The sequence below is a fragment of the Aureobasidium namibiae genome, assembly GCF_000721765.1.
Source record: "Aureobasidium namibiae CBS 147.97 unplaced genomic scaffold scaffold_19, whole genome shotgun sequence".
Taxonomy (NCBI): Eukaryota; Fungi; Ascomycota; class Dothideomycetes; order Dothideales; family Saccotheciaceae; genus Aureobasidium; species Aureobasidium namibiae.
The window spans coordinates 407028-433465 of NW_013581190.1; the positions used below are offsets into that span (position 1 = coordinate 407028).

At 52.0% G+C, this 26438-nt stretch overlaps 10 protein-coding genes across 10 annotated transcripts; 5 read left to right on the forward strand and 5 right to left on the reverse strand.

Moving 5' to 3' along the window:
• Positions 1–5: 5 nt before the first annotated feature.
• M436DRAFT_55509 (amino acid transporter) lies at positions 6–1679 on the reverse strand (the record flags this gene model as incomplete). The annotated part of the gene is made up of 3 exons (XM_013568458.1): positions 6–1161; positions 1213–1307; positions 1365–1679. 3 exons carry the CDS (start codon positions 1677–1679, stop codon positions 6–8), a joined length of 1566 nt encoding a protein of 521 aa, XP_013423912.1.
• A 1643-nt stretch (positions 1680–3322) lies between these two features.
• Positions 3323–4962, forward strand: M436DRAFT_55161 (mate family transporter; the record flags this gene model as incomplete). Its single annotated transcript, XM_013568379.1, has 2 exons — positions 3323–3965; positions 4022–4962. 2 exons carry the CDS (start codon positions 3323–3325, stop codon positions 4960–4962), a joined length of 1584 nt encoding a protein of 527 aa, XP_013423833.1.
• Positions 4963–5758: 796 nt separating this feature from the next.
• On the forward strand, positions 5759–7109 carry M436DRAFT_75916 (Arginase/deacetylase; the record flags this gene model as incomplete). The annotated part of the gene is made up of 4 exons (XM_013568549.1): positions 5759–6109; positions 6166–6498; positions 6587–6988; positions 7044–7109. 4 exons carry the CDS (start codon positions 5759–5761, stop codon positions 7107–7109), a joined length of 1152 nt encoding a protein of 383 aa, XP_013424003.1.
• A 263-nt stretch (positions 7110–7372) lies between these two features.
• On the reverse strand, positions 7373–7986 carry M436DRAFT_55388 (uncharacterized protein; the record flags this gene model as incomplete). Its single annotated transcript, XM_013568436.1, has 2 exons — positions 7373–7865; positions 7916–7986. The coding sequence occupies 2 exons, from the start codon at positions 7984–7986 to the stop codon at positions 7373–7375; spliced, it is 564 nt and encodes a 187-aa protein (XP_013423890.1).
• A 307-nt stretch (positions 7987–8293) lies between these two features.
• M436DRAFT_55144 (uncharacterized protein) lies at positions 8294–8917 on the forward strand (the record flags this gene model as incomplete). The annotated part of the gene is made up of 1 exon (XM_013568375.1): positions 8294–8917. One exon carries the CDS (start codon positions 8294–8296, stop codon positions 8915–8917), a length of 624 nt encoding a protein of 207 aa, XP_013423829.1.
• A 583-nt stretch (positions 8918–9500) lies between these two features.
• Positions 9501–11616, reverse strand: M436DRAFT_67035 (beta-glucan synthesis-associated; the record flags this gene model as incomplete). Its single annotated transcript, XM_013568497.1, has 4 exons — positions 9501–10583; positions 10634–10735; positions 10788–10962; positions 11018–11616. The coding sequence occupies 4 exons, from the start codon at positions 11614–11616 to the stop codon at positions 9501–9503; spliced, it is 1959 nt and encodes a 652-aa protein (XP_013423951.1).
• Positions 11617–13446: 1830 nt separating this feature from the next.
• M436DRAFT_55176 (pyrimidine 5'-nucleotidase-like protein) lies at positions 13447–14347 on the reverse strand (the record flags this gene model as incomplete). The annotated part of the gene is made up of 5 exons (XM_013568383.1): positions 13447–13619; positions 13667–14092; positions 14147–14182; positions 14231–14243; positions 14303–14347. 5 exons carry the CDS (start codon positions 14345–14347, stop codon positions 13447–13449), a joined length of 693 nt encoding a protein of 230 aa, XP_013423837.1.
• A 428-nt stretch (positions 14348–14775) lies between these two features.
• M436DRAFT_55073 (uncharacterized protein) lies at positions 14776–17352 on the forward strand (the record flags this gene model as incomplete). The annotated part of the gene is made up of 2 exons (XM_013568366.1): positions 14776–15667; positions 15716–17352. The coding sequence occupies 2 exons, from the start codon at positions 14776–14778 to the stop codon at positions 17350–17352; spliced, it is 2529 nt and encodes an 842-aa protein (XP_013423820.1).
• Positions 17353–17837: 485 nt separating this feature from the next.
• M436DRAFT_55455 (uncharacterized protein) lies at positions 17838–21152 on the forward strand (the record flags this gene model as incomplete). The annotated part of the gene is made up of 3 exons (XM_013568448.1): positions 17838–18389; positions 18446–18718; positions 18777–21152. 3 exons carry the CDS (start codon positions 17838–17840, stop codon positions 21150–21152), a joined length of 3201 nt encoding a protein of 1066 aa, XP_013423902.1.
• Positions 21153–21987: 835 nt separating this feature from the next.
• On the reverse strand, positions 21988–25378 carry M436DRAFT_55348 (nitrite reductase; the record flags this gene model as incomplete). Its single annotated transcript, XM_013568426.1, has 2 exons — positions 21988–25180; positions 25233–25378. 2 exons carry the CDS (start codon positions 25376–25378, stop codon positions 21988–21990), a joined length of 3339 nt encoding a protein of 1112 aa, XP_013423880.1.
• Positions 25379–26438: the final 1060 nt, after the last annotated feature.

Consider the following 26438-nt stretch of genomic DNA (forward strand, 5'->3'; position numbering starts at 1 on the left):
TCCCCTCATTTCATCGCTTCAGTAAGCACCTTAGGAGCAGGATAATGTTTCAATCCATACACAAGCCACCAAACAGCAACGATAATCAGTACACCCACCAGAATAACCGAATTGTAATTCATCAGGTCTGCCGAAACCGGCATTGCGTAAGGGAAGCAGAACATGATGTTGAAAAACACAATCAAAACGCAGCCAAGAGCATTGACCACATAGCCATACTTGCCCATCCAGAAGTCACCTCTGGGGGTGTGTTTGCGGCCGCTGATCAGGTGGGGGAAGATGGCGAGGAAATAGCTGAATGCACATAGAACGATGAAGGAGCCGACCAGATCGTTGAAAGCTGTGCCGGAAGCTAGGATGATGGCGCCGAGACCTGTGACGAGTATGCCGACCAGGATGGTGGCGGGTATAGGGCAGGAGAGTTGCTCGTTGACAGAAGAGAAGAAGCCTCCAAAAGGTGTAGCTTGATCACGGGCAAGGGCCCACCAGGTGCGACCGAGGGAAAGTACGGTCGAGATCGCGCAGATCATGATGATCAGAAAGACGATAAGCAGCAAACAGAAAGCACCACCGGCGTTTCCGGTTGCTTGGTGATAGATAACAGCAACAGGGAAGGAGCCAGAGGTATTGATGACTTCGTCCAGGTCGCTGACAGCGTAGAAGAGCGCTATAGCATAGAAGAATGCAGTAATGGCTCCAAGAGAAACCTGGGCAAAGATTGCTCGAGGGATATCGCGACGAGGATTCGGAAGCTCCTCTGCCATATGGGACACACTGTCGACTGTAGCGATCGTGAATGAGCCATTCAAGACACCGGTCAAGAAGGCTACGCCACCACCCCAACCAGTGGTGTTCTGCCAGTCGGACCAGACAAAGGAGCTGCTAGCATGTGTTCTCGGCATAGCAGCAAGGACAATAATCGTGACAACACCACCGACGATGAGCAAGAATAGTCCGACGTTTTGTAGAAGCGGCAGGAAACGATTGCCAAAGATGCAGAACAGGACACAGAACCATGTGATGAGGACGTAGGTTAAATATGTGTGCCATGCCTCGAGCACGAAGTCGGGGTGGAACAGTGCATACATTTGCAGGAGGACGTTCGAAGGGATGGCGATGATTGAGCAGAGATCGAATATCCACCCGAAGAAGTTGAGGTATCTGTCATACAGTCAGCATCGTTCTCCGTATTGAATCCAAAGAGATGATTACCCTGCGAAGAACCCAACACTTCTGCCCCATTTGGGACCTGCAGTCACAGATGCCCAGTGATATACACCACCGGCAGTGGGTACGGCCGAAGCAAGCTAGCGATGAATCAGCGGACGCCCTGAACATATAGTCGTATGCGATGTCTTCCATACCTCAGCGATGGATGCTGCAATGATACCGTAGTAGATGCATGCAGTGATCAACTCGTACAACACACCAGCAGGGCCACCGTTAGGAAGAGAGAGGATCAAAGAGCCAGCAAAGGCAACCCAGGCAGAGTCGATATTCAAAGCCAGGCCACAGATTTGCAATGGACCGTAGTGCCGTTGTAGTTGATCTCGATGGCCAGAAGCATTGACTGTGTGTATGATCTCGCCAACTCCGTTCTCGAGGGATTGTCTACGATCTGTAGACCCCAGTTGCTGTTTCTCGTCATAGTCAATGGGCTTGAAATCTGGGGCAGACATGTTTGGTCGATGCTTTCAATGCATTGACTTTTGCTTCGATGGGTACAAAGAATCCTTGGAGGCTGGAAGGACCGTGTTAAAGAACAAAAATTAGCAAGACCTGTTGGAGCAACCTTTACGCCAATCTCTGCGTATGGATAATAGGCGTGTGTAAATGTAAGATACTTTTTTTTCATAGCCCTATTTGAAGGCGCTGATAGGTGCCGCGCAGACCAGGATCCGATTCGTCGAATCATCATGCAGGTGCTATCGCAGAATCTCATATCTCGACTCTCAGCTGGATCCAACTGGTGGGATGGCTGTGGGACTTGTGTCACTTGGCACAACCACAAATCCTCGCCTGGATATCCAGAATCGGGTAGCAAACTCTTGCAGAGTCAAGATTGATTTTTGAGTTTCTTCTTGCATGGTTCCTTCCTTTGGCAGGTGAGCACGCCTTGAGCCAGGCGATACAGCTTTGTGGTAGATCGAGTGGTCACCGTTCTATCTACTAGAGCCATCGATCCATCAGCTCACTTTGTACTCACCTCTCGGTTAGAGAGCACTGCAAATCTTCATGACTGCAGTCGCCACTGCTATGCGAATGCAAGATGAGCGAGGATATGGAAAACACAGGCCTCGGGACGCCGGTTTTAGTGATCAGACTCGTCACAAATATTTTACCAGGCTGTCTGACTCTCGAATCCTCATGGACCCCTCTGATCGTGCTGATCGCTAGATTGACGCCTCACGCTTCATATTCGAGACCTTATGTGTGCATGCCTGAAGATTACTTGCTCGGGTGGCATGAAGTAGGAGCAATCAAGAGTTGGTCTGTGCGGGTCCACTGACCCACCCTTCTGTGCCTCCTAGCAGGACAGCATCTCCAGCAGCCGAAAATGCTATGTGATGGATTCATGATTTTGACGTTCTCATACCTTGTGAAAGTACTGCAAGTCATAGACTCACATAGTAGTCATGACTCCTCAGCATACAGCGTGGTTGTTCTTAGATGGCTACAGAACGGAGGTGCGAACAGTGGGGACGTCAACACTTAGCCTTATCTTTCGACGACCACTGCACCTACGCTTTGCACGATTTCGAAGCGACAACCTTCAACATCCTCGACCCAGAGATCATGATGCGATGGCGTATACAGCTAGCCCGTATCTATGTACATCTATAGCACGTACATGCCGGAAGGAGCAATAAGCCGTCTGACACAGCGTTGTAGTCATCTCTGCTTACCGACAGCCTTTAGTCAACACCCCCAATCTACCCCAGCGGAGCCTATTGATAAGAAAGACCCTGGACTGGGTTTAACTCCATGGCGACATGTGGCTGTCGAAAAAGAACTCCACTTGACCGGACACTAATGCCGTCTGCCGATACCGAATAATTGTTCCGTATCGCTTGATCACCAGTCTCCTTCTGGATATTCAGCCCGCCCTCAGCCCGGGATCTCGCCCAGCAGTATGACTAAACCTTCTTTCTCATGGCCGGCACCCAGCACTATTCAACGAGCGCTTACAACATCAGGTTACCTATCTTCTAGTAGGCGTGAATCGCTGATCGTTGCTTCCGGCATGTACTTCATGTCTTGGACAGCCATCATCAGGTGCGACCAGTATCTCTTGTCCTGATCCTGTCCGAACTTCGAAACCATGGACAGTCGACAAGATGGCACCGAGAGCGCCAGCTCATGGTTGCCCAACAGCCTCCGCAAATCGACCGATTCGAAAGACCAAGAACCTGACGAGACAACTTCTCTTCTCCCAAAGCCTCAAGATGAGCCAACGATTGGAGAAGTCGATGACTTCGATTTCGAAGGCAAGAGCAGAACCCAACTTGTCATTCATGAGTTTTGGGTTCTGCTGAATGGTTCAATCCCTGTCTTCCTCGCATACATGCTGCAGAACTCTCTACAGACTATTTCGGTCCTCGTCGTTGGACGATTGAGCCCTGAAGCTCTGGCAGCTGCTGCTTTCTCCTATATGTTTGCCATGGCGTCAGGTTGGCTCATTGCACTGGGAGGTACAACAGCCATCGACACCCTTGCGTCTGCGAGTTTCACTGGAAGCAAAGACAAGCATGATCTGGGCATCATTCTCCAGAGAGCATTGTTCGTCCTTGGTCTGTTGTACATTCCAGTCGCCATTCTCTGGTTGTGCTCAAAACCTGTCTTCATGGCCCTTGGCCAAGACGAGCGCCTGTCTGAAGACAGCAGCAGGTTCCTTAGTGTACTTGCACTTGGTGGACTCGGATATATCTATTTCGAGTGTCTGAAAAAGTTTTTGCAAGCTCAAGGTATGCAAATTATAAGAACCGTGAAGTAAGCCCAAGTACTAACGACTCGATTCCAGGCATAATGAGACCAGGCACGTATGTGCTTCTCATCACCTCGCCGGTAAACGCAGGCCTGAACTACCTCTTTGTGTATACTTGCAAGATGGGTCTCCTTGGAGCACCTCTAGCCACAAGCATATCATACTGGTTGTCTTTCTTGCTTCTGCTGGCCTATGCACGCTTCGTTGCGGGCTGGGATTGCTGGGGTGGATGGTCGAAAAAAGCATTCCAGAACATGGGCACGTTCACAAAACTTGCACTTCTCGGAGTCGTCCACGTAGGAACCGAGTGGTGGGCTTTCGAGATTGTGGCTCTCGCTGCAGGCAAGCTTGGAACAATTCCCCTGGCTGCACAATCCGTCATCATGACCACCGATCAAGTTCTCAACACTATCCCATTCGGCGTTGGAGTTGCGACATCAGCGCGTGTAGGCAACTTGCTGGGAGGCAGAGACGCCAAAGGTGCAGCCCGATCTGCCAACGTTGCTGCCTGGCTGTCAATGATCCTCGGAGCACTCGTCCTTGCCCTTTTGATGTCGGTCAAGAACTTCTACGCAAAGATCTTCAATGACGATCAGGATGTTATCAATATGACTGCAGAAGTCATGCCTTGGGTCGCTCTGTTCCAGATCGCTGATGGACTGAACGGCTCTTGCGGTGGATCACTTCGTGGTATGGGACGACAGCATGTAGGTGCTCTCGTCAACATGATCAGTTACTACGCTGGCGCTCTGCCTCTGGGAATCTGGCTTGCTTTCCATGGCTGGGGTCTGGCTGGTCTGTGGATTGGCCAATGTATCGCGCTATACCTCGTCGGTTTCGGCGAGTGGGCGATCGTTGCTTGGAGTGATTGGAACCATCAAGTTCGCAAGGCCTTTGAGAGAATGGAGCATGAAGAACAAGTGGAGTCTGGTTTGGCCGACAATGTCGATGGCTATCAAGGAGAGGAGAGCCGATAACCCAAAGAGACAAGTCGAAGGTAGAGCTGTAGGCTTGAAACTTTACAAGCGATGGTAGTGCCACAGATAGTCTAGTCGAAAAAGCAATAATATGCAGAATCCGTCCACTCGTCAGGCAAGCCATACCAAAGATCATCAGGTTGAATGGTGAACCAGCGATCGTCAATCCAGAAGCGAGCTCATGGTACCTGATCAGGAAGCTCCCATCGCCATACAGGAACACCAAGCCATTGGCCTGACTCGATGGCCGGTATCAGCAACCAATCGGGTACCATTTCTGCGATTACCAAGAGGGTTACCAATCCAGTTCCACACATGAGCGATAGAGTTGTCGACGTCAGTGTTATAAATCTCGATTTATCAACCCCAGGATTGCGGGGTCTGGTAGGGTTGGAGCCTGAGATTGTAGCCCGAGATATCTATGCCGCCGCACTCTAAGGCCGGTGTGTCAACATGTGGGGTAGATATAGTAGATATCGTGATCGGTGCCTCGACTCAGATGTGACGCGAGCATCTCGGAGAAAATAGTCGGCTTGCACGAAACATGTCATCGGTTGACAAGGTTTCGTTCTGAGCTCCCTCGTGTAGCTTAGCCTGTGTTGACAATCTTGACACCTCGAGGTTAGGTAAACATGCAAGAGCTCGTGGTTGCGTAGTCCCTTTTGTGCCCTTTGAGGACCCCAGGCGTAGGTATTAGTTGTGAGCCCGCTCCTGCTTTGTTGTTTCTTGTTCACACCATCTTTCTCGTTCTTGTCAATTCCATCCTCAATTGCTCTTTTGAGACATACTCGCCAGTATGTTCAAGCTTCTTACCGCTGCCACTGTCCTGGCAGCTAGTGTTTCTGCACACGGCGACCATAACCAGGAAACCTTCAAGGAAGGCCCCCACAAGCAACTGTGGTACAATGCCCTCCCTGGCGATGGCGGTACCCAAGCCGATTCAGTCTTCTCTGGCATCTCCACCTTTGGTCGTATCGAGTACCATCCTTGTTTGGCCAGCGATGCTCGCAAGTATGACATTGCCTTCATTGGCGCGCCCTTCGACACTGGAACCAGCTACCGCCCTGGTGCCAGATTTGGCCCTAGTGGTATTCGTCAAGGCTCAAGACGTCTGAACCTCTATGGAGGTTTCAATGTCCCTCTTCAGGTTCGTGACAGCAGCAGTAACACCCATCAAGCAACACAGTACTGACTCAACTCAAGACCAACCCTTTCAGCGGATGGGCCACCGTCATCGATTGCGGCGACATTCCCGTGACGAGCTATGACAACGAGTGGGCCTTGAAGCAGATCGAAGAAGGCCACAACAGTATCCTCATGCGCGAGCCTGCTGCCAACGCACACATGGTTGGACCTTCGAAGCACGGAAAGACATTGCCTCGTGTCATTACCATGGGAGGTGACCACACTATTACTCTGCCTCTTCTGCGCTCGATGAATAAGGCATATGGACCCATTACGGTCATCCATTTCGACTCCCATCTCGACACATGGAGGCCCAAGGTCTTCGGAGGAGCACCCTCAAAAGTTGCATCTGTCAACCACGGAACGTACTTTTACCATGCGGCCCAAGGAATGTAGTATGCCTATCTTAAACAGAGAACTTTGCTGACTGTTTTCAGAGGGTCTGATGCGCAACGATACAAACATCCATGCAGGTATCCGCACGACCCTGTCTGGCATGTCCGACTACGACAATGACGGTTACTGCGGTTTCGAGATCGTCGAGGCCCGTGAGATCGACACTATCGGCACCGATGGTATCATCAAGAAGATCCACGACCGTGTTGGTCACAAGAACCCCGTGTACCTCTCGATCGACATTGACACGCTTGACCCTGCTTTTGCACCTGCAACTGGTACACCCGAGACTGGTGGCTGGAGCACTCGTGAGCTTCGCACCATCATTCGTGGTCTGGAAGGCATAAACTTGGTAGCGGCAGATATCGTCGAGGTTGCGCCTGCCTACGATACCAACGCCGAGCTCACCACCATGGCCGCTGCTGACGCCCTGTACGAAGTGATGGTATGTAAAGCAAAGCTTGACTCTTTTGGAACTGTTGCTGACTATGTGCTTGTAGTCGCTCATGGTCAAGGCCGGACCCCTCTCCGAGATGGTGATTGACAGCAAGAAGGAGTTGAAGTAAGAGGATGACCGGATGATTGGAAGAGTTGGATTGTCCTAGACAGTCGAATGTTTTGGAGTGCGCGGCTGGTAGTTGGACCAGTTGGCCATGATCTTGGATAATGTCGACTAGTCGACCATGAACAATCCCATGCTTTATCGTGTCGGAGTGCGCATCGCAGAATACTAGATGGCGTGTCCAAGCCCTTGGTGCGGGATACATCATTCTCTAAGTCGAGAATCTTTGTCGTGAATCTTTGTCGTGAATCTTTGTCGACAGGTGGCTCAAGTGTTGGCAGTATCGGCTTCAGGTGCAAATCTCATCCTGAGCAGCTGGACAAACTCAGCAAGAGCCTGATTATCGCCGTCGACGTTTCTCATGTTCCGAAAAGACTCTGTGGCCTCCTTGTCGCCTTTTGCTTGAGACCAGTGTGACTGCTGATGGAAACCTCCTCTTCCTCTGCCCCTACCTCTACCTCTGAAGGAAGAGAATGAACGTTGCTCTTGCGGCGGAGGCTCTAGAGTCAGACCGTAGACGCTTTGCAGTTGTATGCGCAGATTTGGATATCTAGAGAGGAGTCGTAAAAGCTCTGGATCTGACTCAAAGCCGGTGAAGTCGATCTTCTTGGTGCTTCCTGGCAGCGCATTCCTCACGGCAGGCAAGGGCGTTGGATCAGAAGGTAGAGTTTGCGTAGGCTGGACTGTCTGAGTGGGTTGTTCTTTGGGTGGGTCGTTTGCGTGAGTCTCCTTGTGCTGTTTGAAGCAAGCGATGGAGCAGCTGCGGGCAGTCAGAAATGCGACTTCTTCTTCCGACCATCAGCTACTTACTATGGCAGCTGACAAGTTGGACACTTGTACTTGGACTGGTTCTGTTCACACACACCACAGACACCTACCATTTTGAAACCGTTGTGTCTGTCTAGATGAGAGATGGATGGACAAAAGATAATTTGATGATGAGTAAGCTTTGCGGGCAGTCGCTTCACCTCCGAGATGATCATCAATGATCATCAAGCGCATCAGGCCCGTCTACATTTTCCATAGCAACCCACCATGCAATCAATATCGCTGCTCGGTCGCAGCCTTGCGCGCGCAGGCCTAAGGACACGGCAACCATGGACTAGCACACAGTGCGCCCGCCCTCTACCGCACACTTTCTTCCGAAGGACTATCCACACCAGCCCGCAGCTCAAGCAGCAGAGCCACATGCCCACCCAGGAACAGCTGCGCGCCCAATTCAAGAGCAAGAACCGCAACACTCTCTACTACACTCTGTCCATCATCCTCGGCACTGTCGCCCTGTCCTATGGCTCTGTTCCTTTCTACAAGATGATCTGCCAGCAGATGGGCTGGGGTGGCCAACCCATCAGCATCCATTCTGCTGGCCAGTACGAAGACGACGACATTGCCTCACGCCTCATCCCCGTCACCGATTCTCGCCGCTTGCGTATCACCTTTGCTGGCTCCACATCTGACGTCCTGCCTTGGAAGTTCACTCCCCAGCAGAGAGAGGTCCGCGTTTTGCCTGGCGAGACTGCTTTGGCCTTCTATACCGCTACAAACTTGAGCAAAGACGAGGACATCATTGGTGTGGCCACATACTCGGTCACTCCAGGTCAGGTCGCCCCGTACTTTTCAAAGATCCAGTGTTTCTGTTTCGAGGAGCAGAGGTTGAACAAGGGCGAGACCGTCGACATGCCCGTCTTCTTTTACATCGATCCAGAGTTTTTGAGAGATCCGAACATGTCAAAGATTGACACCATCACCCTCAACTACACCTTCTTCAAAGCAAAGTACGACAAAGACGGTCACTTGTCCCCCGTCGCTTGAACATCAAAACCACGAACCCTTATCTTGTATATATACCGCTTCTTTGTAAAATACCCCAGTCTTGCTCTTCTCGTTGATACTGCCACCTGAACCTTTTGCACTCGATCTGCTGAGCTATGTTTCAAGGTGTTTTTCTGCATTACATCTATTTAGAACTGCTTTTTTTGCACTTCGTAGATCGGGCCAAAAGCATAAACCCTTCTTAACCAGGTCAAAACACAAGCAGACGGACGAACAAGAATCAAGAAACAAACTGCCCTTCTCTTAAAAAACATTCGAATGCATCAATAGCGAGCCCCACATCTCAGTCGTCCAGCTCTTTGTACGCCCGAATGCCTCTTTGCTCCATTCATGGTTGGACCGGGGCTCTGTGTATACAAAAATCTCAATCGTGTGTTGCTTTCCGTTTCGTGAACCACTTCAATAAAAAGAAAGAAAAAAGACATGGTAAATCTTCCATGCACGCTGTAACTCTTGTCGGAAGATCAAAATATTGGTTGCCCGTTCGGAAAATGTCATAAGCCTCCTCTTCTACTCCTCCAAAACGCCTGTGAAAATGCTTTGCAATGAATCTTCATTGCCGTTAGTTCGGGCCCTTGTATGCACTGCTCTTGCACGAGTCGACAAATTGGTTCTGCGGCCAGGCATATCCTGCATCCTCCCAACTTGTAATGTTGGGGTTCTCGTATGCGTTCGAGTGTTTCTTGATGTACTCGGTGGTGGGGTAGCCAACAGGATCGCAAGTCATCTCACCGTCCTCGTCCTGGTAGATGCGAATGTAGTCGAATCTCATCTTGCCGGGCATGAGCTCGGCGAGACCGGTCCAGTTCAACTGTGCGAAACTGGCCGAGAGACCAAAGTTGGCAATGAGCGCCATGGGTTCCTCGGGCATGACCCTTTGTCCGATGTTTCCATTGGGTCCGACGGCGTCGGCAGTCATCTTCCACGTAGGCTCCGAACCAACGTACCAGGCAACGTAGCCGTCATCACCAGTCTCGTACTCAAAGGCATACACCTGGTAGGCCTTACCATCGTACCAGTCGTTGTTGAGAAGCGTCACGGTTGAAAGAGCCTGTTGGTAGACACCGCCTTGGTAGGAGTTCATCTCGGAGATGGAAGGATCGTAGACCTCGATAAAGTCGGTGTCGGGGCGCCAGAAGATGTCGAAAGGAGCAGTTTGGTAACTTTGCGAAGCTGATCCGACGGCGGCGCCGAACTTGTCAGGATCGAGGTACGACACACTGGCTTCGATGGCATCGATCTCGGCAACGTAGCGTGACTTTCCAGGACTAGGGTGTTCTTCACCATCACAAGTACAAGCAGGCAGACGCATTCCGGGAAGCCAGTTGAAGCCATCAGGAGAAGACTGGTTGGCAGTGATACCGGGGTCGCAGACGTCCGAGTAACTGTAAGGCCAAGTACCATCGGTTGTGGCACGGTATCCAGGTCTGCCGAGGTTGCCCATGGCCCAGAAACCAGGCCAGAAACCGATCGTGTCACCTCTACCAGGAAGTGAAATACTCGCCTCCAGGTAACCACCCTTGAAGCAAAGCTTGTTCCAGGATTGCAGCATACCTGAACGGTAGTTGAGGCCGTGGTTCTGGAAAGCGTCGAATGTGATCTCGAGAACACCGTCCTTGGTAGTGATAGCGTCGGGATCATACCACTAATTATTGTCAGATATTGCAACGGCCGACACTGAGAGGAGAGACTCACCTCGAGATCCTGGGTAACACCATACCAGATGTCAACACCTTGGAAGTACGGGTCATCACCGTCGTAGAAAGTACGGCCGTCAGTTTCAAACTCGTCGGAGAACTTGATAGCAATCAGTACAAGGGTTCCTCAATCGTGGACTGATGCGACATACCACAAGATTAAGAGTTTTGCCATTGACGTTTTTCCTTGTCATGACGGAACTGGGTGTGGCAGGGTCAATGAGACCGTGGCGTACGTTCTTCAAAAGGGCCACGTCGCTCTTGATACACATGGGATCGGAGGTGCACGTGTTAATCTTGGGTTCGTTGTACTTGACAGCGAAAGTACTAGCCAAAGCGTCAGTGGTAGAAACAACAGAGTGTGGTCGAATAGAGCACATACATGATGGGATATCCGATAAAAAGCATGAATACTCCCAGGGTGATCAGCACGAGACCACCCAAATTGGTAATACCACGTTTCGAGAACAAGTCGGAACACGTTATGCGGCCTTCTTTTTCGTTGGGGTCTGGGTTGTGTAGGTAATCGTCCTTTTCGACATCTTCGGGGAACAGAAGCAGGCCAGCAGAAGGCAGGATGTTGTATTTCTCCGAGACGGTCTGGGTGTTTACACCTTCGTCGTCGCTGCCGGCACGTGAAGGGGCGCGCGAGTCGTCGAAGGGAGAGGCGAAAGGACCGACTCGACTATCTCTGCTGCCAGTGGATTCGGAACCCCAACTCGTGCGACGCGAGTTGTAGCCACTCTGACTTGGCGACCTCATGGGTGAGTCGTCGTCGCGGAAGCGCCGTGACGGGCGAGAGCGGCTGGGAGGGAGGAGGAGCTCTGCCGACTCGGGAGCGCCAGCGTTGTACATGCTGTTAGACGAAGGAGCGGGATGTAGCGAGGGGCGGACAGAAGCAGAGCCAGCGGTGCCGGGTCTCGTCAATGAACGAGACGAAGGCTGTGGGCGAACCGTCTGGTCGAAGTGGTTGTCGGCCATGTTGACGAGGTCGTCGCTGCCTGAGTTCAGCCGAATGTGAGGAGTTGATGGCTGGTAGGCGCCCGGCGGGGATGACATACTGCTGAGAGGAAGAAGGTCTCGCTCGAGACGAAGCAAGACAGATGGCGGAGGGAAGAGCGCGGAGGAGCGGCCGGCGTGGTGGTGATGGGCCGTCTAGTGTCTGTGTGTGGCCAGCCCTCGGCCTGCGTGGGCAATGGTATACGGTGGAGACGAGGTGGGCGAGAGTCGTGAGGCGAGAGAGGTGGTGGGGATATCGGACAGCGAGATGCGAAATGCAGTGGACTAGCAGCAACAGCAGCAGCAAAAAGATTGTTGATTGGGAGGTGTCGCGCTATGTTGTTTGTGCGCCAGGCGCCTGTGCTCGCTGCTTGGGGGGCTTGCGGTCTCGAAAGGTTAAGGAGCGAAACACGGGCCTTTTGGACAAGCCGTGTTAATTAGGGGCTTTGGCAGAGTGGCACCGCAGACTGACGACCAAACACCACTCAACCACCGCAACACTGGGGCCGATCTCAATTCTGCGCCCACCAACTTCGTAATCCTCCGCGACTGCACCCTTCCATCTCGTACCAGCCAAGCTTTTCTATCCACAGACCATCCTTTACCATCACACACTCCCTGCCCGTACAGCCTCAAACCCTGCCTTCATCTCTGCACTCGAAACATGGCCTCGAGTTCTCAACCGCCGGGATGACGACGAGAGCCGTGGCAAACCTCCGTAATCCCACGCTCCCACAACGCGCCAGCCCCGTTCTGTCTTGGTTGAATCTCCCTCAACTTGCCCCCATCTAACCCGTCTCGCAATAGTGCCCGAGCGTCTTTCTATTCCAAGGAACCACACAAGGCCCTGGTCTTGTTCCGACTTGGAGCCACGACCATGAAACAACCACTCGATTTCTTTCCATCTTGCTTCTGTACTGCCCAGCTTCCGCTTAAAAGACGTCCATGACTCTGTAGCCACTCTGATGATGTCTGTTTGAATTCTATCGACGATGCAACTGAAGACTTGAAACTCCCTTCATCACCATGCTAACAGGCACCGCTTACCACTTGCCGTTCGTTGCTGCGGTGCTGACAGGCACAATGCATGCATCCATCCATGTACAGTGTACCTTACCCGGCATCGCATTCTCCGGTATCCAAAACAATCTCCAAATCCAAGATCCACCAAGCCTCCTTCCCGGCTTTGCTTTGTATCTCGTGTTTTTCTTGTCTTGGTCTCGGTTGTCCTCGCCGGTCAACGAATTGCTTGTCACCGGCTTCAAGCTCCAGCCTCACGAGTCATGAGATTGCTGTTGGAAACTTGAGGAGGTGAGATACGAACTGTCGGCCAAATCAACGCAAAAGCGCCGAATCCAGGTCCTTATCCACGACCTCGATCCTCACAACAGAGCGTCGGGTCGGCTAACCGTCACCCTCTCTCAAATACATATCTCTGCCTGTTCGCTGCGCTGTTGTGAGTTCGAAGTTTGCATTCTAGAAGACGCTAAGTTTTCGACCATTGAGTTTGTTTATAGGGGCTCAGTACCCGCTGCGGCTCCTTAAACGTCTCACTTCCCTTACTCATGCTAGTCTGACTCCGACCCAAGGCTTGACTATCTGGATATCATCTAGGCACATGGCAATGCTTATACAGCTGTATTTGTGATCATGACATGCATCAAAGTCGTACCAGAGCATTATCAATCCAACTACAACGCATGTTCAAGAGCACGCAGACTATGCATTCTGATGTGTGCCGAGGATTATGATTATTGTCTAGTTTTGCAGCAAATACTCGTCGAATAGTATGGAGATTTGTCAATCTGCACTTTATGAAGTCGACTTGAAGAACTGAGGGAAGATGCTCCTGAGTTCCTCAAGATTGCTAACCTGGTACTGAGAGACCTGCGCCGAGGGTGCAGTCACACCCGGTTCTACCAAATGGGCGGCAGTCCAACCCATCTTGGTCGCACCGGCTGCATTGATAGCAGAGTCGTCTGTAACTAGTGTCAGTAGCGGATCTGTAACGATCACCCAAGATGCAACATACCAACGAAATAACAATCTTCAGGAGATGTTACACCAGCCTCAGCCATGGCTTTTTTGAACATGTCCGGCGATGGTTTGCAGAGGAATCTGGCCGCCGAGTAATCGCAGTAGGTGATGCCCTCGAACAAGTCTTCGACACCCAACAATTTGACTACTCGCCGACCATGGTTGATGTATGCGTTGGTGAAGAGCCAGGGCTTGACTTTTGACGTGTCTAGATCCTTGAGCAGCTTGCGCAACTTTGGATCATATGACATGATGTCTTCGAGGGGCAGCGCATCGTCGACCTTTTCGTTGTACTCGAGTGCGTCGACCTTGTGGTGGCGTACAAGACCCTCGATGGCAAGCCCATAGTCTTTGTAGTACCGCATATGCAATTCGTTGGCATCTTCTTGCGACAACGACAGATGGTTTTGGAAGTATTTGTCTGGTTACCGATCAGTCATCGCGCCAATATGATCATGGATCAAAGAATGCATACCAATCAATACACCCATTAGTTCATGCACTTTCTTGCCTGTATACCATTAGAATGAGAATGAGGAACACAATGATTCTTACACACTCTTAGAGTACAACTGGGACAGGATCGTTAGTAAGTGTCAGAACGTAGAATGTTCTCCGAGGGTAAACCTACGCAATTATCTATATCGAAGAAGAAGACTTTACGGGTGTCGGCCATGTTGCTCTGAAACCTTTCTATGCGTCTATCTGTAGTGGAAAGCAAAGCCCGAGAAGCAAAGAGACCCGGTCGAGTGAGAATAGAAGTAGAACGACGAAAACAGGGCAACATTCAAGAACCGAGTCAAAGAGAGGAGCGACAAAACCAACACGTTGACGTTGATGGTATGGAAGACGAAGGGGTTTCGGTTCCGCCGCATTTGGTACACCGAGGCGGGAAGGACGACGCTTGGCGTGCGGCTTCCGAGTCTGGCATGGCGATTTGACAATTTCATCACGAAACTCGTGTTTCCTTCATCTTGTCGAAACAACACGCGTGTTCTCCATCCACTATCACTAGAGATCGCATGGGCATGACGGTCGCATAGAACCATTGCTACTGGCGATATTGCTGTTCGACGCTTGCAAACAGGAGATAGTCTTCTCGTCATGGCTTCGGCGCAGGTGAATGGCTACAGGCCCGCTGTCGCGGAGCAAGATGTACAATTCGCATTCTACGACCAGTGGCTGCAGCTGAGAGAGACCGTTCTAGCGGACAAGCACGCGCATTTCAAGCTACCAGCTGCTGTAAGGCAGCGGCTCCAGCCTCAGACTGGACCATCATCCGCTGCCAGCTATGCCTCAGCTTCTCAGCTACCTGGCCTTTTGAATGCCTCAAGCAGTGAACAGGCAATGTACAATCCGTCACACGGTGCTGCTGCTGCCTCTCGTCTTGGGAACGCGCAAGCCTTCTTACAGAACACGTCTGCGGCAACAGGGACAACGGCTACCAAAAGCGGTATTGACCCAGTACTGTTGACCAAGTCAGAGGACTTGATAAGAGCAGAGATGCAGCTGAAGAGACAACGCATTGAGAGACAGCTCAAGGACACGGCAGATCAGCGCAGGCATACTCCCTTCTTCAAGAATCAGGAAGATATGGCACCTCTTATTGGTTTGACCGAGACCTTTGAGAAAGCGCTTGAGCTGGTCAAACCCGTCTCGGGTTTGAAGCCTCCTGCTAACACTCAAACTGCAGCGAATGATTCGTTCGACGAGAATTCGTATTACTCTAGCCAGGCGAACGATTGGTCGTCAGAAGAGGGCTCTCCCAAGAAGAAAGCAGCAACAGGTCCGGCAAGTAGTGCTCCTCTTTCCAAGCAGCATCCCGTCGGCGTTGAACTTGATGACAAGCAGCATCAATCGATCCAGACTTTTCAGCACCTTGACACCGAGGCCCTTTACGACGCTGAGAGAGAAGATTCGGAGGAATATTCACCCCCAGATGCAAACGCTTTCAGCGGACCTGATGCTGACGCCGATGCAATGGATCTGGATGACGGTAGGTTACATTCGGTGTCCATACGTAACCCAGCTAAGCGAAGCGCAGATAGCAGCGAGTTCGTGCCTCAGGAAGCGCATGTTCCCTCGCCCCAAGCACCCGTCGTCACCAGTCACCTCAGCCAGCTCGCTGCCCCCCAACCTGCTCGAGTCTCGCCTCTTACCCTTGTCAGACCCCCTGGTCTCAATCAGTCCCAGACAAGCTATCCCTCAGCGCCTATCAGTCAGCTGCCTGCTTCGCCATATGCCTACCAATCGTCTAGCGCCTTCCGCCAACAATTCGAGTCCGACGATTCGACCACTTCGCCTCGTAATTCCGCTCACACCAGTCCAGCTGGTGCTTTCAAGAAACAAAGAGGAAAGGGCAAGAAGAGGAAGCGAGAGGCTGACAGGGAAGCGAGAGAAGCCCGCAAAAGCCGACCCAAGCCCAGCGCTCCATCGCCTGAGCCGTATATCAAACCCGAACCCGTGTCACCGCCGCCGTTCGCTGCACCTACCACTTTGCAACCACGACGTACCCGCCCATACCAGCTGCCGCCAGATGTTGAGATAGTTCCGAATCCGAGACAAGCCTACTATCAGGAGCCTCAACCTCCTCATCCTCCAGCTATGCATTACGGTATCGATGGGGTCTCTTCTCCTACTGTCATCAGGGTTTCGTCCCCTGCTGGATATGCCAGACCCAGAAGAGACGATCAAGATCTGCGTCGTGTAGCCAGTCTCCATGCTGCACACCGTCCCATGTCTCCTATGGCCAGGATATCATCTCCCGCCAGCTACCGCACGGTGTCGCAGCCATTCCCTGAAGGCGCACCAAGGTATGGCGAGGAGGTTATGAGGGCTCCACAGATGCATTACATGCGATCGGAAAGATCTGTAACTCCACCGCACCTTCGGGCTGCTAGAGAGGGACCAGCATCTATGATGGCACCTCCACCGCCGCCGCCCGTTCGACGGATTGTCGTGGATCAATATGGTCACAGATACTATGCGAACGAGCCTGAAGTGCAGCCCAGGATGTCAGTCGCACCCCAGCTCCGCCCAGAAAGCGAGATGATGTACGAACGTGCACCGAGTAGACAATCTGTCGTGTACGCGAGCCAGCCTGGACACAGCGTTTACGAGGATGAGCACGGGATGAGAATGGCGCCACCACCTCCCCCTCCGCCAGTGCGAAGAGTGGTTGAGCAAGCAGAAGGCGCACCCCCCGACTACCGTGCCTACAGACAGCGAGAATATTCTCGCGCTCCCGAGCCACAGTACTATCGAGAGGAGGCTGCTGGACCAGTGTATATCAGGGAAGCACCAGGACCCAGAGCATCAGTGTACCCACCGGAGTCTGCAACACCTGTGGGATATGCGCCACGGGCTTATAGCGTACATCCTGAGATGGAGCCGGTCCGGTACATGTCAAGACAGCCAAGTATGGCACCACAGGGCGAATATGTACGAGTGACAGAGACAGGTGGTCGTGCAGCTACGATGGCACCCCCTCCGGCACCTATGAGGGCGGTAAGCGTTGTCCCAGGATCTGAGTACGGACGCACTGTCGATATGAGATATAGCTACGGAAGCCAGGGTGCAGGTGGGTATGCAGCCGCAGGGCCACGTTACGGCGAAGAAGCGGCGCCTCGGGAAATATATGTAGATCAGTACGGCAGAGAGGTCAGAAGAGTGGGATATTGATAGATAGGAGTGTAGAAGCATGTCGGCAGAAGCAGAAGCAGAAGCCGAGACGAAAAAGGCAGAGTAACAAAGACATTCGTTTCAATCAAGACGCTACTACAAGTGAGCAATGTGTGTAGAACGGAGGCATGTGATTGTATGCTGGAGTGCAAGGTTTCTGCAGCGCATGGCAGACACAAAGTTGACGGCGCACGTGAGGGGAGCTTGGCGCTCTAGAGGTTGTTGTGCCTGGGAAAATCGACGCGACTCGTCGACGACGACAGCAGTGCGATTGATCCTCTGCGGATTGCATACTACGACGAGTCTTTTCCGGTTGGCTTGTCTACTTAGATCCTGGCGGGCTCTCTGGGCGCCCGTGTTGACTCGATTACTGGATCTCGACTGCTCCACTCGTACTCGTAGTGCTTGCTTGAGTGCTGCTCCAGCCTCGACGTCCATCTGACACTTACCCACACGCTCGTTCCTCGACGCATCCGACTCCTCCGATGCACAAGATCTCCAACTTCACCGGCCAAGCACGCCATGGTTGGGACAAGATGACGCCTGCAATGGGTTTTGGCCGTCCGCACCACCAGGACATGGCCATGCCGCCCACAAACATCAAGCGGAACATGGCCACCCAGCACAACATGCAGCCGAACCCCCAGGTTCCCGGCCATCTTGTCAACTTGTCCTTCAACATCCCCTTTGCCTCCAACCTCAGTGGCCCGGACCCGGACTCGGTCATCTACGCCAGCCCTGGAGCTTACGCCCGCTGGACACATCCTCAGCCGCACAACCCCGATTCTCCCCCGCCGAACCACGAGCTCCCTGTCCACGCCCGCAATGTCGACAACCTGCGATCCTTGTGCAAGGTCATCACCGAAGCCAGCAACGCTCAGATCCATGCCACCGTCACATCCGCCAGACCCAAGCCTGTCCCCGGCATGCAGCGAGGTCCGCTCAATACCCTCGTTACAAACGTCTGTCTGTCTGGCGATTCCGATTTGGTCTACAAGATGCGCGCAAAGATACTGAACGAGACTCCAATCACCTTGGTAGGTACAGGCCGTCGGACTTGAGCTGCACAGAGCACCCCGCTGACTCGAGATAGCGCTCTGCTACCGTCGACGTGGACTCGACCCTTATCATGGTCCCCAACACCGAAGGCGTACGTACCGACATTCTGAGACATATGGACGACATATCGGACCGCACCAAAGCCGACATTTTTCTGCTCAACCCTCGTCCTATGGACGTCGACTCGGCCAGCATCCACGGTACCATAGACAGTCTCGTCGAGAACAGATTACGTCTCATGATCTTCGGAGACATGGAATGTTGCGAGCATGCGAAGACCAGGATTTTGATCATGATCGACCAAATCGTACGTCCCCCGAGACCTGCTCCAACTCGTCGGATTCACGTGCTAACAGACATTATAGCTCATGCGACAGGTCGACACGATCAAACTCGAGCTTTCTCTCCACACCCTAATCTGTGGCCGACACCGCCGTAACATCAAGCTCATCGAGTCAGCTACTGGCACTGCCATATACTTTCCACCCCTGTTCCCCGGAATCTTCGGCTATAGCCCCGCCGGCTCGTATCCGCGTGCCAGAGACGAGATCATCATCACGGGCGAGAGTCAGGAAAACATCATGCAAGCCAAAAGACGCCTGCAAGATCTGGTTCTAACGACAAAGACGTTTGTCAAGGATGTAGCCATCACAACCAGCAAAGTCGACTACATCCTGCTTGAGCGACTAGACAAGATTCGCAAGATTGTTGAGCAGAACGGCTCCTATGTACTTCTGCCTCCACTGGGCAACCACAGCGGTCTCTTGCGCGTGCAGGCGACTGACATTCTGAATGTTGAGCGTACTGTGCGCGACATCATGTCTCTGGCTGGCCAATTTTACAGCGCTTCCTGGTGGCTGACTCAATTAGACCCCATGCAAAGGCAGCCCACACCCTCGGATATTCGCGCCATGCTGCCCGACATCTGCATCAATTCTGGCGCCGAGATCAACTTTGAGAAGCTCAACTTCCACATCAATGGAAGCGACGATTCTGTCAAGGCCGCCATGACCATCATCAACTCGCTGCCCTTTGTCAAGAAGGCTAACTCGACTCTGCGGGTCAAGGTTGAGCTTGCCAACGAACACAAAGAGTTTGTGAGCGGGAAGAAGAATGGCAAGATCAACAAGATCATGAGTCAGAGCAACGTCCAGATTGTCTTTGATGGCTTCAACGAGTACAACTTCTACATCGACGTGCGCGGTGCCCAATACGAAGCTACTAAAAACGGCCTCGATCTGGTCGAGCTGGAGATGCCCGCTTCCATTTCCTTTCATGTTCCGGATCAATACCACAAGCGTATCATCGGCATCGGCGGTCAACACATTCAGCGCATCATGAAGAAGTACTCTGTATTCGTCAAGTTCTCGAATGCTATGGACCGAGGTGGTATCGGCAAAGATGACGATGATGTCAAGGTTGACAATGTCATCTGTCGTACTCCTGCAAGAAACGCCGACAACCTTGAGCTTGTCAAACAAGAGATCATGGACATGGTAGAGAAAGTCGACGCCGAGTATGTTTCCGAGCAAGTCGTCGTCGACAGGCTGTACCACCGCGAGTTGGTCGCTCGCATGCCCGAGATCGAGGAGCTCGAGAAAAAATGGAACTGCAAGATCACTTTCCCTGGAACAGAGCAAGCAAGCGACGTCATCACTGTGTCTGGACCCGAGTATCAAGTACCTCAAGCTGTGGACGAGTTCTTGGGTATGGTCCCTGAGAGTCATGATATTTCCTTCCCCAGCACGGTCGAGCTTCGCAACTTCCTCGTGTCTGCGGAATTCCACGATGATGTCTTGCAGAAGCTCAAAGACCAGTACGTTGTTGAAGTCATAGTCCAACAGCCAAAGCTCGAAAGAATTGGTGATGAAGACGTTGAAGTGGAGAACCTCCTTCTGACCTACACGCGCAACAACGCTGGTGGCTTGAAGGACGCCATCGACTTCCTGGTCCTCGGTCTAGTTTCTCACGGCCTGAGCGCGAGCACGGTCAAGGGTGCCATTCCTCGACCAAAGTCCGACTCTTTCGAGGACTCGATGCCATACTTTGACTCTAAGCTTCTGCAGCGCGCGGAACCACCAGTCGTGGCCGAGTCACCTACACGTACTCATTTTGGCAGTGGAGAAAGTAGCGAAGGACATCGATCGATTTTCGACAGACTTCGCAAGCCGGGCAGTATGTCATCTTTCTCTTCTTTCCTTGAGAGACGCAAGAACAGTTCAAACTCTCCTGCATCTTCGTTGTTCAAGCATGCTTCGAACAATGCTTCCAAGGCCTCGCTGCAAAGCATGGAATCGCGAGAATCGGGCTATCGCAATCCTTGGAACGACAATGGCCCTGACGTCGAGTCTGAAACCGCCAACAATCAGACAAACGGCGGATGGGCAACTCTGGCTGCGGCAGGCAGCCGACCTGCCACTTCGTCGGCATCGCTCACGTCGTCGACACCTTACGAAAGCAAATTTCCCTTTGGCGCCGGACGTAACGGCTCTACAACTTCGCTCAACACCACTTTGATACCCGGGCTAGGCGGCGATGTCGCCTCCAGCAATGCCCACTACCATACCAACGCCAACCGGTCAGCCTCGATTTCTGTCGAGATTGTCAATGCCAACGGCGGCAATGTATCGGCATCATCGTCGTCGTCCGCCCATGGCCCGGTTGGCTCGCGTCCTTCGAGTTCTGCTGCTGCTACTGCACCTGCTTCTGGATACCCGGCTCCCATAGGGCCTCCGCAATGATTTTGATTTGATTCTACAGACCATGTATGTCTTTCTGATCCAGGGACAAAGGGGAGTTCTTTTCACCCTTGGAGTTCTTTCGATTCTCTTCTTGCTTCTTGTTTTCTTCCTTCCCACGCAAATGATATCCGACCGCCTGACGTTCCCTATTCTGCTGTTTTACATCTTTTTTTTACCGGCATCTTGAGAGTACATTGCTACATACATTCAGCTATGTTCCATTTCCCCTCTCTTCCTCATCATTGCCGTTTTTGTTTTTGCTTTCCATTGTACCGCTCCTGCTGTTCCAGCCTCTTTTCCAAAAGAAAATACCCCTGTTCGAAGACTTTAGCCTTGATATTCTTGATCTCGTTGTTTTATGCCACAGCTTTATATACCACCAATCCACTCGGCTCTCTGACCAAAAGTCGCTTTTTTTGTATCCTTCTTGTTGCCTGCTTGAGTTTTGTGAAAAATGCGATGAGTCGATCAATATCTTGATAAACGTCTGTGGCCATCTCGCTGTCTGTACAGCCAACTGCTTGTGTCTGGGCAGCAGTGTCTCTGCAACCGTTCTTCCCTATCTGAATCGGTCACGCCTTCTCCATCGGATTCGATTTTGGCTAAACAGACCATCACCACTCAGCCTCGGACCTGCCTGCGTGCCAGGTCATTCAATGGACCCCAGGCCTGAGCATTGTGCAGTTCTAACACGAGGTGAGAGGCACTCAGTGATGATTTAGGTTAAAGTTCATCATATGAAGTGTAACTATACAAAAGGTGATATCTTGCGGCCCTAGTCCTTATCCAAAAACACCATCTAATGCTAAATTTCATCAAATCGTCCTGAAATGCTTTACCAGTCCATGCCACCACTCCTCTCACCGCCAGCAAGAATGGCATTGGCTTTCGCCTTCATACCCATGCCATTCTCCAAGTGGCTGACAAACTTGCCCTTTTGACCCTTGAGGATCTTCTTGTCAAGCTTCTCGAAAGGCTGCTCTTCGTTGTCTTTCTTAACAATAAAGTTGCTAGTTCCCAGCACCGAGTCGAGCTCCTCAACAGGCGGCAGCTTGACGTAGACATTTCCATCTTCGCGGGCCTCAACCGGGAAGGTAGCGATGTTGACGCTCTCGTCATTGCCGCACTTGCCAGCGTCGTCGCCCTTGAGCTCGTAGTTGCGTTTGTGGTAAGGGCAACTGACCCACAATTTGTTTGTCTTCATGTCATCACCGATGAGACCGTCACTGAGCACGAATGCGCGCTTGTGAGGACACATCTGCTGTGTGGCGTAGTATTGGCCCTTGACCTTGAAGATCGCCAATTGTGTGTCGCCACGCTTGACAGCAAGTGAGCTGCCTGTTGCAGTATCTTGGAACTGGTCGGATCGTGCCAGAGGTTGCCATGCAAGATCGGTCCACTTTGTACCGCGGAAATCCGTCGTGACAGAATCCTTGGGCCAGTATGTAGGACGGTGTTGCTCACGTTCCTGCACGTCCTCGACGGTCTGCACTCCTTCATCAGTGTTGGCGAACTGGTTGAACTGCTTCATACGCTCAGGCGACTTGAGGACTTCTGTCCATTCGCAGAAGAATGAGCCCACGAGCTGTTCCATCTGCTGTTCGAGATCCGCGCAAATGCCGAGCTTGTCCTCCAGGATGACTTCCTGCAAATACTTGATACCTCCAGGAAGGTTTTCTATCCAACGAGCTGTTCTTTGTAGCTTGTCGGCGGTGCGGATGTAGAACGAGAGGTAGCGGTCAAGGATGGGAATAACATCATCCGGAGGCACGTCCTTAGCCAAAAGCTCACTGTGTCTAGGCTTTGCACCACCGTTACCACCAACAAAGATGTTGAAGCCCTTCTCCGTGGCGATGAGACCGAAGTCTTTGTTTTGTGCCTCGGCACATTCACGCACACAACCACTGACACCACCCTTGATCTTGTGAGGTCCACGGATGGATTTGTAACGTTCTTCGAGACGTACAGCCATACCGACGGAGTCACCGATACCGAAGCGGCACCATGTGGTTCCAACACAAGACTTGACAGTGCGCAGCGACTTGGCGTAGGCGTGTCCTGACTCCATGCCGCCATCGATCAATTCCTTCCAGATTAGTGGAAGGTCCTGCTTGCGAGCACCAAACATGTCTATGCGCTGGCCACCGGTGATTTTACAGTACAAGTTGAACTTTTTGGCGACGGTGCCGATGATGATGAGTTTATCGGCAGTGATCTCGCCTCCTGAAACACGAGGGACAACAGAGAATGTGCCGTTGCGCTGAATGTTGGCCAAGAAACGATCGTTGGTATCTTGGAGACCACGGATGTCCTTCTCAAGAATGTGCTTGTTGAAGAGTGAAGCAGTGATATTTCCGATAGTTGGCTTGCAGCCTTCGCAACCCGACGACTCGGGGTCCTTTCCGCACTGCTTCATGATCTCCTCAAAAGTCTTCAGTTGTTTGACGTAGATGATGTTGAAGAGATCGGCACGCGAGTAGTCAAAGTGCGGACAAAGGTGGTTCTTCACTTCGTTGCCCATTGAAGCCATGGTCTTGTTGAAGATGGTCTGAACCAGAGGCATACAGCCACCACAACCAGAACCCGCCTTGGTGCATGCCTTGACATCGCCAATAGACTTGCAGGTTCCGTCCTTGACCGCTCTGGTGACATCTCCTTTCAGCACGTTGTGGCATGAGCAGATCTGGGTGTCGTCGGCAAGGTCATCGGCGTCATCGTCACCCTTGCTTGCGCCGATGATAAACTCGCTAGGAGAAACCTCAAGAGGCTTTTGGTTCTTGACCATAGGGACCAACTTGACATAGTCCTTGGTGTCTCCAATCATCATACCACCAAGCAGGTACTTTCCATCCGTCGTGAAGAGATACTTCTTGTAGACTTGGGTGAATGGATCCTTGTATGTGAGAGCTTTGACGGGTGGCGGGGCAGGACCGTCGGTGAGCTTCTTGACTTGATCCTTCTGGTCGGTGGTGCCTTCCTTCTTTCCGGCACCCCGTCTGACGGGCAGCATTTGCGGACCATCTCGATCGGCGAAGAAGTCACCGAAACTGGCAACCTCGACTCCGAGCAGCTTCAGCTTGGTGCTCAGATCCGGTCGCTTGAATTGTCTGTAGGCGTGAGCCTTGGCTTGTGTAAGGTTGAAGGCAAGCACGTCTGCCATCTCGACACCAGGCGCGATGAGACCAAATGTTTGGCTTTCCCAGCTGGCACATTCTCCAATGGCGTAGATGTCTGGTGTAGAAGTAGAGAGGTCGTTGTTGATGACGATACCACCGCCTCTGTCCGCACATTTGATGCCAGCCGCACGTGCAAGCTCATCGCGGGCCTTGATACCAATGGCGAAGCAGATGCATGTGCAGTCCATCTGCTCGCCATCCTCGAAAGTCACACCAGTGACACTGTTGTCGCCATCGACGTTGATCCTTCCGACTCTTTTGCTGAGAAGTACGTCCAAGCCCAAATCCCGAACTTGCTCGACGACCATGCCACCGGCATCGCCATCAAGTTGTCTGCTCAATACCCAGCGATTCCTCTCGATAAGCTTGACTTTGCTGAACTCTTCGAGATCCATCATGGCCTTGGCGGCCTCGAGACCGAGCAGACCACCTCCGACCACAGCACCAACAGATCCGGTCTTCGTGGCCGAATATGCGATGAGCTTCTCCAAGTCTTCGATCGTGCGGTATACGAATACGCCTTTTGCATCGTGTCCAGGAGTGTGACGAGGTAGTACTGCATCGGAGCCAGTTGCAAGAACCAGAATGTCGTAGGGTACTGTCGTGCCTTGTGATGTCTCGACCTTTTTCTCCTCGGCATTGATTGATGTGACTTTGGTGTTGAGGTGGTAGTTCAATGAGCCTTCAGGCATTGATGAGTACCATTCTTTCGGATTGAGGTAGAGGTTCTCGACCTCGCGGTGTTGGAAAAAGCTGGTCAAGCCAACTCTGTTGTATGCAAGATGTGCCTCTTCTCCAATAACAATGATATCATATTCTCGTCGTTTCACGTCGTACTTCATGAGCTTCTCTCTGGGATAAAGGTCAGTCTGGAGTTTCATGGTTTTGGAGTTCAGACATTTACATGAATGCGACACCGACCATACCTAATCCTACGACTACGATTCGCTGCCTCTTTGTGTCTTTAGGTAGTTCGCCATTCTGCTCCAGTTTCTCGACCTTCTCGGGAAGCAGGTTTGCCTCAGCATCATTCCACTCGCTGTTACTCATGTTGAGTTTGGAATGCTAAAAGTAATCGAGACAAGTAGGAATAATTGTATAAGCACAGCAAACGCTGGCGAAGGATGGGTTATAGAAAAAAACAAAATGTATCACAAGATAGAAGATCCAAAGGTAGAGAAGGGAAATCAGGATGTTTATGGACTTGCCTTGCCATACCGAGCTATCTATCAACATGATATCAGCCCCCACCAATGGAGGCGCATGCAAGCCCAGCAAATGCCATGGCATAAACTCTTGCCGCGGCGGGCGGAGAAGCACCACCATGGTCAGCGTCTGCGGGACGTGGCCATACAAGCAACTCCGGATTACCAAACAAAATGCATCTGCGCAGCGACATCAGCTTCTTTCTCCTCGGAATCGATCGTCGAGGGTGGGAACGGGTGCTTCGAACGTGGAGCCGCCCAGCACTGATAAGGACGATAAAGGGACAAGAAGCAAAGAACCCTGACGAGGTTTCATCCAGCCAATCACAGCAGGCCGATTAAACAAGTCGCCTTTAAGCGCATACTCTTTTTTCGACTTCACTTGCTCAACTACATACCGCTGATAAGGCGATGGCGGACCATTGGTCCTCTAAACGCTCCTTCAGTGGCTCATATCTGAACACGGCAGAAGCAATTGCTTGTACAGGACGACAATGCAGACTCTCATCTCAAAAACGGGTGCCATCGGGCAGAGCAGCGTGTTGGCTCTCGCTCCCAACGCTATTCCGGAAAGAGACGACCTTATCTCTACCCATTCTCAACCACTCCACATCCCACAAAGATGCTAACAGCGGTGTCTCCCCCAATCCGGGTCGCGATAATGCGCCAATTCCGTGGTGACTTGTCTATCGTAATTTGATGAGGCTGTTATTCTGCTTCTCCGCTCACAGTATGGATGTCTAGACATGCCGGTATGACGAATATGAAGCCTCTGACCTAGCTTGGCGTCCAGAGTGTAGACATTTCTTGTGGTCAGCCTTTCTCCGGGGTATCTGGATCTCGTAGATCGCTTTTTCGTTGCACAATCAAAGCCAGAACAGACCATATTCTCTTTACTTCCTCCT